We start from the raw sequence: 17,967 nt of genomic DNA on the forward strand, positions 1-17,967 counted from the left end.
TGTCGGATGAAGGGGTGAGTACTACATTACCCATAACGCACTTATTTTGTGTGTTTATGTATGTGTGTGTAGCGGACTCGGAGTGTGTGTAACTAGCAGGACGAAATTAAACGAGCAGAGGAATCAAACTCCCACTCAACTACTGGTTGTGGCATTTTTTTCCCAAGTGGGTCCGTAGTTTAACTTCGTACTCTACATCCGGTGAGTGCATTGTGGGTCATATAGCGGCCGCCCTTCTTCCGGCAGTGCTACGCAACGATGGAAGCGCGTTCAGCTGGTTTGTGAGCCGGCAGCAGCAGCGGCAGCAGTGAAAAGCGGACCACATGTGAGCAGAAGGGCAGCGGTTCAACACACACTGGTACAACTGCAGTGGAGCTGGTGGGATTGGCTCACCGGGACCAAATACTGAAACATTTAAGGACTGCATAGAAGAAACGTAGTCAAAATCAACACAAAAGAATACGTTCATATGTGGGGATTTCAATATTGACCAGTTAAATCCAAGTAAGCATAAAAGACAGACGAGTTCATTAACACAATGTATAGTTTGGGTTTATATGCTAAAATCAGTAGACGTAGCAGAACCACGCCACACTGTGCCACCTTAACACACAATCCATTCACAGCATCCTAGGAGGCCACACACACACACACACAGCGAGCGGCTCTGAATACGTCACATCAGTGAGTCCATCTACCAGTTTTCACTGCCCAGGACAGCAATTCTAGGAAGAGCAATCCCCCAAAACATTAAATATATGAGAGTAAGAACAGAGGAATCCATGAATGCTTTCAAAAGTGAATGACTAACACATAACTGGAATATAGTGTACAAAGGAAAAGACACTACAAAGCTTACGATTCATTCCTAAACATATTCCAATCCTTCCATAAAACGTGCCCAGTAGAACATTTCACCAGTGAACAGAAATATAAAGATAGTCCATGGATCACAAAGGGCCTACATAACGCTTGTCATAACATCAAAAATATGCTCTATAAAGAATTCATGAAGCACAGAACCATGGAAGCAGAAGTACAATACAAAAAAATTAAAAACAAGCTAACTAACATCGTGAGGGTGTACAAGAAGGAATACCATAATAAAGAGTTAGAGACCAATAAAAACAACACCAAAGGTATATGAATGTTGAACCCTAACCCTAAGCCCACTGAGGCAAATTTGTAATTTGTGATATTGGGCTACACAAATAAACTTGATTTGATTTGATCAGTATTATTAGAAACGGATCTAGAAGCCCAAGCTGCCCTCAGCACTTAACAGACAATGATAAGACTATAAATAACATGGAAGACGTGGTCAAATGCTTCAGCAGATTCTTTATAAATGTGGGACCGAAAGAAGCAGACAAAAAAAAAATATCAATGACCCACAACAATCACAGAGGGGAAGGATGAACTGCAATGTACTAAAGGTTTTTCCTACATCTATCTTAATAGTCCCCTCCTCATTTGTTGAGCACTTTTATCAACATGATGCCCCCCCCAAAAAACGCTATACACACACACACACACACACACACACACACACACACACACACACACACACACACACACACACACACACACATACACTCACTGGCCACTTTATTAGGTACACCTTGCTAGTACCGGGTTGGACCCCCTTTTGCCTTCAGAACTGCCTTAATCCTTCGTGGCATAGATTCAACAAGGTACTGGAAACATTCCTCAGAAAGTTTGGTCAATATTGACATGATAGCATCGCGCAGTTGCTGCAGATTTGTCGGCTGCACATCCATGATGCGAATCTCCCGTTCCACCACATCCCAAAGGTGCTCTATTGGATTGAGATCTGGTGAATGTGGAGGCCATTTGAGTACAGTGAACTCATTGTCATGTTCAAGAAACCAGTCTGAGATGATTCGAGCTTTATGACATGGCGCGTTATCCTGCTGGAAGTAGCCATCAGAAGATGGGAACACTGTGGTCATAAAGGGATGGACATGGTCAGCAACAATACTCAGGTAGGCTGTGGCGTTGACACGATGCTCAGTTGGTAGTAAGGGGCCCAAAGTGTGCCAAGTAAATATCCCCCACACCATTACACCACCACCACCAGCCTGAACCGTTGATACAAGGCAGGATGGATCCATGCTTTCATGTTGTTGACGCCAAATTCTGACCCTACCATCCGAATGTCGCAGCAGAAATCGAGACTCATCAGACCAGGCAACGTTTTTCCAATCTTCTATTGTCCAATTTTGGTGAGCCTGTACGAATTGTAGCCTCAGTTTCCTGTTCTTAGCTGACAGGAGTGGCACCCGGTGTGGTCTTCTGCTGCTGTAGCCCATCTGCCTCAAGGTTCAACGTGTTGTGCGTTCAGAGATGCTCTTCTGCATACCTCGGTTGTAATGAGTGGTTATTTGAGTTACTGTTGCCTTTCTATCAGCTCCAACCAGTCTGGCCATTCTCCTCTGACCTCTGGCATCAACAAGACATTTTCGCCCACAGAACTGCCGCTCACTGGATATTTTCTCTTTTTCGGACCATTCTCTGTAAACCCTAGAGATGGTTGCGCGTGAAAATCCCAGTAGATCAGCAGTTTCTGAAATACTCAGACCAGCCCGTCTGGCACCAACAACCATGCCACGTTCAAAGTCACTTAAATCACCTTTCTTCCCCATTCTGATGCTCGGTTTGAACTGCAGCAGATCATCTTGACCATGTCTACATGCCTAAATGCATTGAGTTGCTGCCATGTGATTGGCTGATAGAAATTTGCATTAACGAGCAGTTGGACAGGTGTGCCTAATAAAGTGGCCGGTGAGTGTATATATATGGAGAGAGAGAGAGAGAAGAAACACTGCCAAAGGGTCTTTATGATGGAACATCTTTAATTCTAGAGGTGAAATATCTTTTTTTTATTTTTATACATATCTTCAACATTTAGTTTGACATAGATTTTAAAATCCTTTGGATTTCTCCTATCTAGATTCAAGCTAAGCATCTTTATGCTGCACCTCACAAAAACAACCACATCCCAGACCTCTATGTCATGCCAGTTTTAATCCTCCAGGTTTGCCGAGTTAAACAAATGGAGTGACACTGTGTTGCCTTCTCCCCACACAGGCTCAGGGATCTGGTCCAGCTGCTGAGTGGTGACTGCTAAGCATGGGTGACTGGCTTCCAGAGAAAAGGTTGGTTTGTTCTTGTCCCCTGTGGTTGAGATGAGCGTATATCTGCCTGATAAACAAGAACAACTACTAGGTTACCGCTTGTGACTTGGATCATAACCTAGCTATCTTGTGTGTCTGGCAGCCCTCGCACCCCCTCCTTCCACACCCCACATACACAGCTGGCTCTGGCCAGATGAGGAGCAAACACCACCTCAAGCCTCCGAGGGGTGCTGGTCTGGTCACCCATGGCAACAGTTCCCTGGAGATGCACCATCATCAGGCGGACCATCACCTGATTGGCCCAGGCCAATCCCAGGGCAGGAAGAACTTTGGGATTTTCCAGGCTGGACACACACACACACACACACACACACACACACACACACACACACACACACACACACACACCCTTATTAGTGGATCCCTGTCAGAGACTCAGTGATTGGAAGTCCGAACACAAAAAATGAGAAGTATTTACCCCAAACTGCCCTGAGCCACAGCTGAACCTTCTAGAGCATCAGTAACCTTCATAGACAAACAGAAATACAAGAGAAATGTGACAACAGATTGACGTAAAAACTTGAAAATTGTTAATCTTCCAGAGAAGTCGGAGGGCGGGACCCCTCTGACAGCCTTTCTCCAAACACTAAAGGCGCTTATCGGCCTACCCGCTGATCCCCCCCCGCTGGAGATTGAATGCGCACACCAGGCCCTGACTCCCACTCCAGCCCCGAATAAAACCCCAAAAAGTGGCCGCTCTGATGGCCGAGCGGAATAAACCGCCATTCTTGCAGTCCACTCGTCACGTGGCGGGGTGGTTCGTATCCCAGACTCGCTGTAACCGCTCACGGCCAGAGCGTCCAAGGGGTAAGGCCTTCAGTAGGCCACCCTTACCCGAGGGACAGTGGATGTAGATTGATGTAGTGTTCGGGGACTCGTCGTTCTCCAGCGACCCCTCTGGCCCATCCGGGCGCCTGCAGCCAAGCAACCGAAAGCATTCTCCCTACGCCTCCTTGGAGGCCTGAAGGTGATGCAATCCATGCGAGGAGGCTTCAGCATGTAATCTAGCGAGAGCAGCCGACACGAGTTTGAAGGAAGCTGGTGTTACGACTATCTCCGTCCTGTGGAAACGTGAGCCAGGGGAGTTATTCAACAAGAGTTCCGGCCATATGTCATTGGGTTAATCAGGCGGGGTAAGGGGAGAAACTAGAAATACATTTATTTAAAAAAAAAAAACAAGAAGCAGCCTGGTATGGTTTCTATGATATCACAGAAAGTTGAATTAGTTCATCTGGACACAACGTTTATTGAGAAACACTTTTCATCACTCAACTAAGTAACCTCTTCAGTCTCAACTGACTACAGGTGTCCCCACCCTTATAAACAATACAGTAACTGCAGGTATCCCCACCCTTATAAACAATACAGTGACTGCAGGTATCCCCACCCTTATAAACAATACAGTGATTGCAGGTATCCCCTCCCTTATATAAAATACAGCGACTACAGGTGTCCCCACCCTTATATAAAATACAGTGACTACAGGTGTCCCACCCATATAAACAATACAGTGACTGCAGGTGTCCCCACCCTTATAAACAATACAGTGACTGCAGGTTTCCCCACCCTTATAAACAATACAGTGACTGCAGGTGTCCCCACCCTTATAAACAATACAGTGACTGCAGGTTTCCCCACCCTTATAAACAATACAGTGACTGCAGGTGTCCCCACCCTTATAAACAATACAGTGACTGCAGGTGTCCCACCCTTATAAACAACACAGTTGCATAACGACCCAAACCAACCACCAGTTTTATATGCAAATAGGCATGACCATTAACTAGACTTTTGTTGGCCATGTGTACTATTCACAGAGGATTTGGGAATGTTTGCAATCACAGTATTGTTAGAGCCCCGACACAACAAGCCGACTAGCGGCGACGAATGCCAACTGTCGCGTTGCCTCACATCGCCTGCCATCTGGGCCAAAAAGTAGCACTTGAACACACCGTAAAGACTACAGCCGACAGTCCTGATTTGCTAGCTTAGCACCGATTCCTTAAGCTGAACAGCCAATCAGAGTGATGTCTCTCACCGACGGGCTCCACCGATTCAACATGCTGAAACAGCCAAAAAGCTGCCGACAGCGGTCCGAGTAGTGCCGACGGTGCGGGACACATCGCAAAAACTAGGGTCACCGACTCTCACTGACGGCCCGACATTGCATGGTGTGTCAGGGCCCTAATATGGCGACAGATGTACTCTCAGCCACCACCTCCCGTTTTAGGGATGGTTGTTCTCTCTTCAAATAGATGGCCTCTTTGACTCCCCATTCGTACTATCGTTCCTCTCTATCAAGGATGTGCACATCCTCATCCCTGAAAGAGTGCCCACTGGCCTGTAGATGGTGTAGACTGTGGAGTCCTAGCCTCTAGATGGTGTAGACTGTGGAGTCCTGGTCTGTAGATGGTGTAGACTGTGGAGTCCTGGGCCTGTAGAAGGTGTAGAATGTGGGGTCCTGGGCCTGTAGATGGCGTAGACTGTGGAGTCCTGGCCTGTAGATGGTGTAGACTGTGGAGTCCTGGGCTGTAGATGGTGTAGACTGTGGAGTCCTGGCCTGATGTGTTAGCTCTCATGTGTTCTGCCATCCTCTTGGCCAGTGTCTGTTTAGTTTCCCCAATGTACAAGTCACGGTAATCCTCCTGGTACTTAACAGCTACACTATATTGCTCTGTTTGTGCTGGGGGACCTGATCCTTGGGTTGGACCAACTTCTGGTGCAGTGTGTTTTAGGATTTGAAAGCAACTGAGACGTGGTGTTTGGAAAATACACGTCTCAGCTTTTCCAACACTCCCGCCACATACAGAATCACCACTGTTTTACACTTAGACAGCTGTTGTCCTTCTCCTCTCTTCGATCGGCTGGTGCACTGTTTGGGGTCTTCCTGGCTTTGACAAACGCCCAGTTAGGATAACCACACTTAACCAGGGCCTGTTGAATGTGGGATTTCCCCCGTTCCCCGGCTGCTGTGTTGGTGGGGACATTGCCAGCTCGGTGGTCCAGTGTCCTGATGACTCCTAGTTTGTGCTCCAGTGGATGAGGAGAGTCAAACCTTAAGTACTGATCAGTATGAGTTGGTTTATGGTAAAAATCAATAATCAAATGTCCCCCATCACCAGCTGCAGTTTCACAGTGTAAGAAGACTAACCTGTCATGTTCCACATCCTCCCTGGTGAACTTGATGTGGTGTCCACAGAGTTAATGTGGTCGGTGAAATGTGCTACATCCTGAGATTTAATTTTAACCCAGGTGTCGTCCACAAATCTGAACCTGTGGCTAGGTGGTGTCCCTGGATAGGACATCAGAGTCTCTTTTCCACTTCCTCCATATACAAGTTGGCCACTACAGGTGAGACTGGGAGCCCATAGCGTCCCCATGCCTCTGACTATAGTACTGTCCCCTGTATGTGAAGTACGTGGACTGAAGACACAGCTTCAGGAGCAGACACACTTGGTCAGGGTTAAGGGTGGTCCTATTGCTAAGGGTGGGGTCGTCTTGTAATGTCATGTAGACCACCTCCACTGCTTCATAAACAGGAACACGTGAAGAGAGACTTAGCATCACAAGAGACCATTGTTTCATCCTCTCCATAATGGTGTCCCTCACCTTATCCACAACATCCATAGTGTTCTGAATGTGACGTTCATTACTGCCTACCAACAGGTTCAGAACAGATGCCAGAAACTTAGAGAGGTTATAGGTCAAAATCATACAAACAATAGGCCAAAAGAGCACATCCGTCACCATCTTACAATACTGTGATGGCAAACATTCCCCAATCCTCTGTGAATAGTACACATGGCCACTGAATCTCTAGTTAATGGTCCTGCCTATTTGCATATGAAACTGATTGTTGGTTTGGGTCGTTATGCCACTGTATTGTTTATAAGGGTGGGGACACCTGCAGTTCCTGTATTTTTTATAAGGGTGGGAAACCTGCAGTCACTCTATTGTTTATAAGGGTGGGGACACCTGCAGTCACTCTATTGTTTATCAGGGTGGGGGCATCTGCAGTCACTGTATTGTTTATAAGGGTGGGGACACCTGCAGGCACTGTATTGTTTATAAGGGTGGGGACACCTGCAGTCACTGTATTGTTTATAAGGGTGGGGACACCTGCAGTCACTGTGTTGTTTATCAGGGTGGGGACACCTGCAGTCACTATTGTTTATAAGGGTGGGGACACCTGCAGTTACTGTATTGTTAAGAAGGGTGAGGACACCTGCAATCACTGTATTGTTTATAAGGGTGGGGGCATCTGCAGTCACTGTACTGTTTATAAGGGTGGGGACACCTGCAGTCAGTTGAGACTGAAGAGGTCACTTAGATGATGATGATGAAACCTTTTTGTCAATAAACGTTGTGTCCAGGCGAACTGATTCAACTTTCTTTGATTTTCTTACCTAGATTATTGGGCATGCATAAAGACTTCCTGTCATATTCTTGTAAAATCTATTCACACTTATTATTGTTTACTTGGTTGATACAGAGGACAGGTTGTTTACCTGGTTGATACAGAAGACAGGCGTGTTGTATTGTTCACTCAGGTGCTGGAGTGTAGCGGAGAAGGCCAGTAGGTGGCGTGATCTCTCCACAGCCTCATCAGCCAGGAACTCACTGCGAAATAGAGCTGCCACCGAGTCCACAACCAGCAGCCTCACTAAGCCCCGCGCCAACAGGATGGGCACGCGCTGTGTCACACAGGCCATGAGCGCCCCCTGACGGTAACACAACACAATCTGCAGTTACACCAACAGATGCAACTGGACTTGGTATATATCCGTGAAGACGTTTCGCCTCTCATCCAAGAGGCTTCATCAGTTCATGCCTTTCTGACTAGACCAAGCTAGTCTAGTCAGAAAGGCACGAACTGATGAAGCCTCTTGGATGAGAGGTGAAACGTCTTCACGGATATATACCAAGTCCAGCTGCACTCGATTCAATTCCTTTGGATAACCATGACCTGGGTGAATGAGAACATTCACAGACACACCAACAGCTCCTACACACATACACTCCTCAGAAGCTCCTCTAGAGCCTAAGTAGTGGGACTGTAGTTAACTATACTTAGCACAAAAAGTAAGGACATTTGTGTTTGGTAGATTATTTCTTTGTTGTAACAATTCTTCTTGGCAATAAATCTTATGCTGTTGGAAAGCCTGTTTATTTCCCTTTTAAATGGTGCCACATTTGTAAGGAACATGCATTTGTGGGATGAGCAGCAGAGCTGAGTATGTGGGTTGCGCCCATGAAAAATGTGCCAAATTTTCTCTGCCAATGACAAACAGCTTATTTTGCTGTTGCTATTGACTCTTGTGTTGAGCTTCTGGTACCCCAGGTGCTGACAATCAGCTGCCTGGTATAAGATTTATTGCCAAGAAGCATTGTTACAACAAAGAAATAATCAACCAAACACAAATTTCCTTACTTTTTGTGCTAAGTTTAGTTTACAATGTAATAAATGAAGAAAGTGCAGAGAGGTCTACAGCCCTACCAGGTCAGCAGCGTGTTCTACGTAGATGTTGTCACTGAAGCGAAGACTGTGGAAAAAATCCTGTGGAACCTCAGGCCTCAGACAACCTTGCTGACCAATCAGCTGCTGCAGACGCCTGATGGGAAAGGGGTCTTCAGTACAGATATAAACAGCACCTGGAACAAACCAACAATAACATATATATATATATATTTCTATATATAACTTCGTTAAAAGAAACACTCAATGGTAGGAAAAGTGCTCAACAAATAAGGAGCAATATATCCATCCATCCATCCATTATCTTAACCGCTTATCGTGCTCTCAGGGTCGTGGGGATGCTGGAGTCTATTCTAGCAGTCATTGGGCAGCAGGCAGGGAGAGACAGGCCATCACAGGGCTCACACACACACACACACACACACACACACACACACACACACACACACACACACATATTCATTCCTAGGGACAATTTAGTACTGCCAATTCACTTGACCTACATGTCTTTGGACTGTGGGAGGAAACCAGAGTCCCCGGAGGAAACCCACGCAGACACGGGGAGAACATGCAAACTCCACAGAGCACGACCCGGCTGACCCACCAAGGTTGGCCTACCCTGGGGCTCGAACCCAGGACCTTCTTGCTGTGAGGCAACCGCGCTAACCACTGTGCTGCCGGAGCAATATACACTCACTGGCCACTTTATTAGGTACACCTTGCTAGTACCGGGTTGGACCCCCTTTTGCCTTCAGAACTGCCTTAATCCTTCGTGGCATAGATTCAACAAGGTACTGGAAACATTCCTCAGAGAGTTTGGTCCATATCGACATGATAGCATCACGCAGTTGCTGCAGATTTGTCGGCTGCACATCCATGATGCGAATCTCCTGGTCCACCACATCCCAAAGGTGTTCTATTGGATTGAGATCTGGTGACTGTGGAGGCCATTTGAGTACAGTGAACTCATTGTCATGTTCAAGAAACCAGTCTGAGATGATTCGAGCTTTATGACATGGCGCGTTATCCTGCTGGAAGTAGCCATCAGAAGATGGGAACACTGTGGTCATAAAGGGATGGACATGGTCAGCAACAATACTCAGGTAGGCTGTGGCATTGACACGATGCTCAGTTGGTACTAAGGGGCCCAAAGTGTGCCAAGAAAATATCCCCCACACCATTACACCACCACCACCAGCCTGAACCGTTGATACAAGGCAGGATGGATCCATGCTTTCATGTTGTTGACGCCAAATTCTGACCCTACCATCCGAATGTCGCAGCAGAAATCGAGACTCATCAGACCAGGCAACGTTTTTCCAATTTTGGTGAGCCTGTGCGAATTGTAGCCTCAGTTTCCTGTTCTTAGCTGACAGGAGTGGCACCCGGTGTGGTCTTCTGCTGCTGTAGCCCATCTGCCTCAAGGGTCGACATGTTGTGCGTTCAGAGATGCTCTTCTGCATACCTCGGTTGTAATGAGTGGTTATTTGAGTTACTGTTGCCTTTCTATCAGCTCCAACCAGTCTGGCCATTCTCCTCTGACCTCTGGCATCAACAAGGCATTTTCGCCCACAGAACTGCCGCTCACTGGATATTTTCTCTTTTTTCGGACCATTCTCTGTAAACCCTAGAGATGGTTGTGCATGAAAATCCCAGTAGATCAGCAGTTTCTGAAATACTCAGACCAGCCCGTCTGGCACCAACAACCATGCCACGTTCAAAGTCACTTAAATCACCTTTCTTCCCCATTCTGATGCTCGGGTTGGAACTGCAGCAGATCGTCTTGACCATGTCTACATGCCTAAATGCATTGAGTTGCTGCCATGTGATTGGCTGATTAGAAATTTGCGTTAACGAGCAGTTGGACAGGTGTGCCTAATAAAGTGGCCGGTGAGTGTATATATATATATATAAAATGCAACCCAGCTCCAAGCCCGGACAAATGGGGAGGGTTGCGTCAAGAAGGGCATCCGGCGTAAAATCTTTGCCAAATCAAATATGCGGATCATAAGATTTCCATACCGGATCGGTCGAGGCCCAGGTTACCAACGACCGCCACCAGTACTGTTAATCAGCAGGGTGCCGGTGGAAACTATGCTACTGTTGGGCGAACGAGAAGGAGAGGGGGAAGGCATGTCCAGAGGCAGCTAGAGAGGAGGAAGGGTAGGCGTGTGGAGGTGAGAGTCAGAACTTTAAATGTTGGCACTATGACTGGTAAAGGGAGAGAGCTGGCTGACATGATGGAAAGAAGAAAGGTAGGCATACTGTGTGTGCAAGAGACCAGGTGGAAGGGGAGTAAGGCCAGGAGTATCGGAGGTGGGTTCAAACTCTTCTACCATGGTGTGAATGGGAGGAGAAATGGGGTAGGGGTAATTCTGAAGGAAGAGTATGTCAAGAGCGTGCTGGAGGTGAAGAGAGTGTCAGACAGAGTGATGAGTATGAAGCTGGAAGTCGAAGGTGTATTGCTGAATGTTATCAGCACATATGCCCCGCAAGTTGGGTGTGAGATGGACGAAAAAGAAGAATTCTGGAGTGAGTTGGACAACGTGGTGGAGAGGGTACCCAAGGAGGAGAGAGTGGTGATTGGAGCGGACTTCAATGGATATGTTGGTGAAGGGAACAGAGGTGATGAGGAGGTGATGGGAAGGTATGGAGTCAAGAAGAGAAATGTGGAAGGACAGATGGTGGTCGATTTTGTGAAAAGGATGGAAATGGCTGTGGTGAATACATATTTCAAGAAGAGGGAGGAACACAGGGTGACGTACAAGAGTGGAGGAAAGTGCACACAGATGGACTAAATCTCATGTAGAAGGCGCCATCTAAAAGGGATTGGAGACTGCAAGGTAGTGACAGGGGAGAACGTAGCTAGGCAGCATCGGATGGTGGTCTGTAGGATGACTTTGGAGACCAAGATGAGGAAGCGAGTGAAGACATAGCCGAAAATCAAATGGTGGAAGTTGAAGAAGGAAGACTGTTGTGTGGAGTTCAGGCAGGAGTTCAGACAGGCCTTGGGTGGTAGTGAAGAGTAGCCAGATGGCTGGGCAACCACTGCAGAAATAGTGAGGGAGACAGCTAGGAAGGTACTTGGTGTGTCATCAGGACAGAGGAAGGAAGTCAAGGAGACTTGGTGGTGGAATGAGGAAGTACAGCAAAGTATATAGAGGAAAATGTTGGCAAAGAAGAAGTGGGATAGTAAGAGAGATGAAGAAAGTAGACAGGAGTACAAGGAGACGCAGTGTAAAGCAAAGAGAGAGGTGGCAAAGGCAAAGGAAAAGGCGTATGGTGAGTTGTATGACAGGTTAGACACTGAGGAAGGAGAAAAGGACTTGTACCGATTGGCTAGACAGAGGGACCGAGCTGCAAAGGATGAGCAGCAAGTTAGGGCGATCAAGGATAGAGATGGAAATGTGCTGACAAGCGAGGAGAGTGTGCTAAGAAGGTGGAAGGAGTACTTTGAGGGGCTGATGAATGAAGAAAATGAAAGAGAGAGAAGGTTGGATGATGTAGGGATAGTGAATCAGGAAGTTCAGTGGATTAACAAGGAGGAAGTGAGGGCAGCTATGAAGAGGATGAAGAGTGGAAAGGCAGTTGGTCCTGACGACATACCTGTGGAGGTATGGAGATGTTTAGGTGAGATGGCAGTGGAGTTTTTAACTAGATTGTTGATCAGCCACAGCATGAAGATTTGGGAAAGAGTAATAGAAGCTAGGTTAAGAGGAGAGGTGATGATCAGCGAGCAGCAGTATAGTTTCATGCCATGAAAGAGCACCACAGATGCGATATTTGCTTTGAGAATGTTGATTGAGAAGTATAGAGAAGGGCAGAAAGAGTTGCATTGTGTCTTTGTAGATTTAGAGAAAGCTTATGACAGGGTGCCGAGAGAGGAGGTGTGGTATTGTATGAGGAAGTCAGGAGTTGCAGAGAAGTATGTAGGAGTGGTGCAGGATATGTATGAGGGAAGTGTGACAGTGGTGAGGTGTGTGGTTGGAATGACAGATGGGTTCAAGGTGGAGGTGGGATTACATCAAGGATCGGCTCTGAGCCCTTTCTTGTTTGCAATGGTGATGGACAGGTTGACGGACAAGATCAGGCAGGAGTCTCCATGGACGATGATGTTCGCGGATGACATTGTGATCTGTAGTGAGAGTAGGGTGCAGGTTGAGGAGAGCCTGGAGAGGTGGAGGTATGCACTGGAGAGAAGAGGAATGAAAGTCAGTCGGAGCAAGACGGAATACCTATGCGTGAATGAGAGGGAGGACAGTGGAATGGTCAGGATGCAAGGAGTGGAGGTGACAAAGGCATTTGAGTTTAAGGGTCAACTGTCCAAAGTAACGGGGAGTGCAGTAGAGATGTGAAGAAGAGAGTGCAGGCAGGGTGGAGTGGGTGGAGAAGAGTGTCAGGAGTGATTTGTGACAGAAGGGTACCAGCAAGAGTTAAAGGGAAGGTTTACAAGAATGTTGTGAGACCAGCTATGTTATATGGTTTGGAGACAGTGGCACTGACGAAAAGGCAGGAGGCGGAGCTGGAGGTGGCAGAGTTGAAGATGCTAAGATTTTCACTGGGAGTAACGAAGAAGGGTAGGATTAGGAACAATTATATTAGAGGGACAGCTCAGGTTGGACGGTTTGGAGACAAAGCAAGAGAGGCAAGATTGAGATGGCTTGGACATGTGTGGAGGAGAGATGCTGGGTATATTGGGAGAAAGATGCTGAATATGGAGCTGCCAGGGAAGAGGAAAAGAGGAAGGCCAAAGAGGAGGTTTATGGATGTGGTGAGGAAAGACAAGCAGGTGGCTGGTGTGACAGAGGAAGACGCAGAAGACAGGAAGAAATGGAAACGGATGATCCACTGTGGCGACCCCTAACGGGAGCAGCCAAAAGTAGTAGGAGTAGTAGATATATATAAAATCCAGTGAGTCAAGTAAGTTCTTTATGAGACAGTACAAGCCTGTTTCAGGCCATGTACTGTCTCATAAAGAACTTACTTGACTCATTGGAGTATATCACGCACTCATCAGCTGCTGCGCGACACGTGAAACAGGCCTGTACTGCAATGTATTATGCAAAGTATGTACTTTTTTTCCTGTATCTGTATATAATATAAAATCCAGTGAGTCAAGTAAATTCTTTATGAGACAGTACAAGCCTGTCTCATGCCATGTACTGTCTCATCGAGAATTTACTTGACTCACTGGATTATTTTGCCCCTTATTTGTTGAGCACTTTCCCTACCATTGCGTGTTTCTTTTAACAAAGTTACATATATAAATCCTTTTTCAAAATAAGCCCCAACCCCTACCCCATTTGTTGCAATGTTTTCTATCCTCTCATTGGTTGCTGTCCACCGAAATTAGGAGCGTGATGCAGGGCAACGTAATATTTATTGACTGTGTTTTTCTTTGTTGTTTAACCACACTGGCAGCCGATGAGTGCGTGACACACGAAACAAGCTTGTACAGAAATGCATTAAAGTTTTTTTCCTACATCTATCTTATATATCTATCTTATATATCTATATATTTATATATCTATCTATATCTACATCTATATATCTATATCTACATCTATCTATATATCTATATCTATACATATCTACACATATCTATCTCTATCTATATATCTACATATACTATATCTACATATATATCTACTATATCTACATATATACACACACACATCTATATAGATATATATACACACACATCTATATCTATCTATCTATCTATCTATCTATCTATCTATATATATATATATATATATATATATATATATAGCATGACTGTCTGCTTGTGGAATGTTGGTACCATGACAGAAAAGCAGTCGTGAAGTTGTTCCTGATGGAGTATCTCACCAGAGTTGAGCCCTCCATATTGTTCTGGGTACTGGACGGACAGGCAAAGCTGGAGGGCCACTTGGCTTTTCCCCACTCCACCCTGCCCTGCCAGCTCTGTAATGCCGCTCAGCGGAAGCCCCCCTCTCAGTATGACATCCAGGACAGGACAGGCCAGACTCAATCTTCTGCCAGACTCCAGCCTGGGAAACTCCCCACGGAAAAGCTGCAGGGCTAAGCACACAAAAACTACATAGTCTTTTCCAATGTATTTAAAACAGAGTCTTTATGCATGTTCAATAATCCAGGTAAGAAAATAACAAAGTTCAATCAGTTGAATCAAGGAGTCATCAGGAGGAAGTGTCTTGATGACTCCACCGAGCTGACAGTGTCCCCACCGACACAGCGGCTGGGGAAGGGGAGAACTCCCACATTAAACAGGCCCTGGTTAAGTGTGGTTATCCTAACTGGGCATCTGTCAAAGCCAGGAAGACACCCAAACAGTGCACCAGCTGATGGAAGAGAGGAAAAGGACAACAGCTGTCTAAGCGTAAACCAGTGGTGATTCCGTATGTGGTGGGAGTGTCAGAACAGTTGAGATGCATATTTTCCAAACACTGTGTCTCAGCTGCTTTCAAACCCTAAAACACACTGCGCCAGAAGTTGGTCCACCCCAAGGATCCGGTCCAGCACAAACGGCGCAATATAGTGTACGCTGCTAAGTGCCAAGAGGACTGCCGTGACTTGTACATTGGGGAAACTAAACAGATGCCGGCCAAGAGGATGACACAACACAGGAGAGCTAACACGTCAGGCCAGGACTCCACAGTCTACACCATCTACAGGCCAGGACTCCACAGTCTACACCATCTACAGGCCAGGACTCCACATTCGACACCATCTACAAGCCAGGACTCCACAGTGTACACCATCTACAAACCAGGACTCCAGTCTACACCATCTACAGGCCAGGACTCCACAGTCCACACCATCTACAGACCAGGACTCCACAGTCTACACCAGCATTTCTCAAACCTCTCCTTGCGGACCACTTGTCTTGCATGTTTTAGATCTCTCCCTGCTCCAACACAGCTGATTTAAATGATCAGTTTTGTTATTAGGCAGCTTCGGGAGCTCATAACGAGTTGATCATTTGAATCAGCTGTGTTGGAGCAGGGAGAGATCTAAAATATGCAGGACAAGTGGTCCGCAAGGAGAGGTTTGAGAAACGCTGATCTACACCATCTACAGACCAGGACTCCACAGTCTACACCATCTACAGGCCAGGGGCCACTCTTTCAGGGATGAGGATGTGCACATCCTAGGGAGGAACGCTGGTTTGAACGGGGAGTCAAAGAGGCCATCTATGTGAAGAGGGAACGATCATCCCTGAACCGAGGGGGGGGGGGGCTAAGAGTACATCTGTCCACATCTTACAATGCTGTGATTACAAACATTCCCAAATCCTCTGTGAATAGTACACATGGCCATTGTAACTCTAGTTATTGGTCACAGCAATTTGCATATAAAACTGATTGCTGTTTTCAGTCGTTATGCTACTGTACTGTTTATAAGGGTGGGGACACCTGCAGTCACTGAATTGTTTATAAGGGTGGGGACACCTGCAGTCACTGTATTGTTTATAAGGGTGGGGACACCTGCAGTCACTGTATTGTTTATAAGGGTGGGGCACCTGCAGTCACTGTATTGTTTATAAGGGTGGGACACCTGCAGTCACTGTATTCTTTTTTACATGTATTTTTATATTCATATGTGTTACTTATTTTAAATTGTATTTTAAGCTTTTACTGCACTTTGGTTCAACTGTGGTTGTTTTAAATGTGCTATATAAATAATAATAATAATGATAATAATAAATCAATCTTATATAGTGCTTTTCAAGTACTCAAAGTCGCTTTACAATAAATGGAGTGAAACAAGACGACAGATGAACATAACACAGACATACAGGGGTGGATGGGAAGGGGGGCTACGAGAGGGAGAAGCGGCAGCCACAGACGACGCCAGCAGTACTCTCCAACTTGGACAGATATAAAGGGAAAGAAAAACAAACATCATAAATCACATAAATCACAGATGCAGGTCAAGCGCTCAGTCCCCAGCCTGCCCCAGACCAGGGGTGTATGAGCAGATGGGGGGGGGGGCACGAGAAGGCAATGGAGAAAAGATGTGTCTTGAGACGGGATTGGAAGAGTGAGAGGGATTCTGAGTCTCTAATGATTTGGGGAAGTGAGTTCCAGAGTCTGGGAGCTGCTCTGGAGAAGGCTCGGTCACCAAAGCCGCGGAGGTTGGACCTGGGGGTAGAGAGAAGGAGGATGAGGTGGATCTGAGGGACCGAGAGGGTTGGTAGGGGGAGAGGAGATCGGTGAGGTATGGGGGAGCCAATTTGTGAAGGGCTTTATACAAAGTAAGAACCAGGAGTTTGTAATTGATCCAGTGGGAAATGGGTAGCCAGTGGAGGTCTTTTAGGACTGGGGTGATGTGGTGCCAGGATTTGGTGAAAGTTAAAAGTCGGGTGGATGCGTTCTGGACCAGTTGGAGTCTCTTGATAGAGCTAGCACTGATGCCATGGAGGAGTGAGTTGCAGTAATCACGGCGGGAGGAGATGAAGGCATGGATCAGTGTCTCAGCAGCAGGGCGTGTGAGAGAGGATCTTATTTTTGCAATGTTGTGAAGGTGGTAGAAGGAGGATTTGACCATTTGGCGGATATGTGGTCAAGGGACAGGGTGGGATCAAGGATCACACCAAGGTTAAACGTGACTTGACTTGACTATTGTTTATAAGGGTGAGGACACCTGTAGTCACTGTAATGCTTATAAGGGTGGGGACACCTGCAGTCAGTTTAGACTTAAGAGGTCACTTAGATGAGTGACGAATCGTTTCTCTCAATAAACGTTGCGTCCAGATGAACTGATTCAACTTTCTGTGGTCTTCAATCATTTCAAAGATATCACAGAGGTTTGATGTAGTTAGTCACGTTATAGAGTTAGTCGGTACTTTTGTGTGCCTTGACACAACGTATTTGTTTAACCTGTTTGATGACTTTCGTGTATCCCTGAATGCCTACCGGTGACTGGTGGGTGACTGCGGTGAGCCGCGGCCACAGCAGCCTGCAGATGAAACACATCAGACCTGGACAGGCGGGTGAAGCGCTGAAGGTCCGGACCCGAAAGACTCAGAATCTCCCGCGCAGATTTAATGCTGGCTGATACAAGAAAACCTTCACTTAATTTACCGAGCCTCAGTAAAGGGAACAGATTTGGATTCAAGAGAAGCAGAAATTTTACCTCTCTTCACGGCTGTTATAATTCTTGGGTTGATCTCAAGTTGTTCCCAGTCCATATTTTTCGCGAAATCCACATCTTGTCTCTACAGTGTCTGCGAAAATATGGTGACGTCATCAAACCGCGCAGAGGAGGACT

General features: G+C 46.4%; 1 protein-coding gene across 2 annotated transcripts; it reads right to left on the reverse strand.

Moving 5' to 3' along the window:
• Nucleotides 1-2,865: 2,865 nt before the first annotated feature.
• xrcc3 (X-ray repair complementing defective repair in Chinese hamster cells 3) lies at nt 2,866-17,941 on the reverse strand. Of its 2 annotated transcripts, XM_056294890.1 has the most exons (8): nt 17,833-17,941; nt 17,613-17,750; nt 14,545-14,757; nt 8,716-8,870; nt 7,727-7,939; nt 3,637-3,683; nt 3,334-3,502; nt 2,866-3,225 (listed from the first exon to the last, which is right to left on the reverse strand). In XM_056294890.1, exons 1-8 carry the CDS (start codon nt 17,885-17,887, stop codon nt 3,148-3,150), a joined length of 1,068 nt encoding a protein of 355 aa, XP_056150865.1. In that variant the 5' UTR covers nt 17,888-17,941; the 3' UTR covers nt 2,866-3,147. The 2 variants fall into 2 exon arrangements, with proteins under 2 accessions (XP_056150865.1, XP_056150866.1); XM_056294891.1 differs by having other exon boundaries at nt 2,866-3,502.
• Nucleotides 17,942-17,967: the final 26 nt, after the last annotated feature.

The sequence above is a fragment of the Lampris incognitus genome, chromosome 15 (genome assembly GCF_029633865.1).
Source record: "Lampris incognitus isolate fLamInc1 chromosome 15, fLamInc1.hap2, whole genome shotgun sequence".
In the NCBI taxonomy this organism is placed as follows: Eukaryota; Metazoa; Chordata; class Actinopteri; order Lampriformes; family Lampridae; genus Lampris; species Lampris incognitus.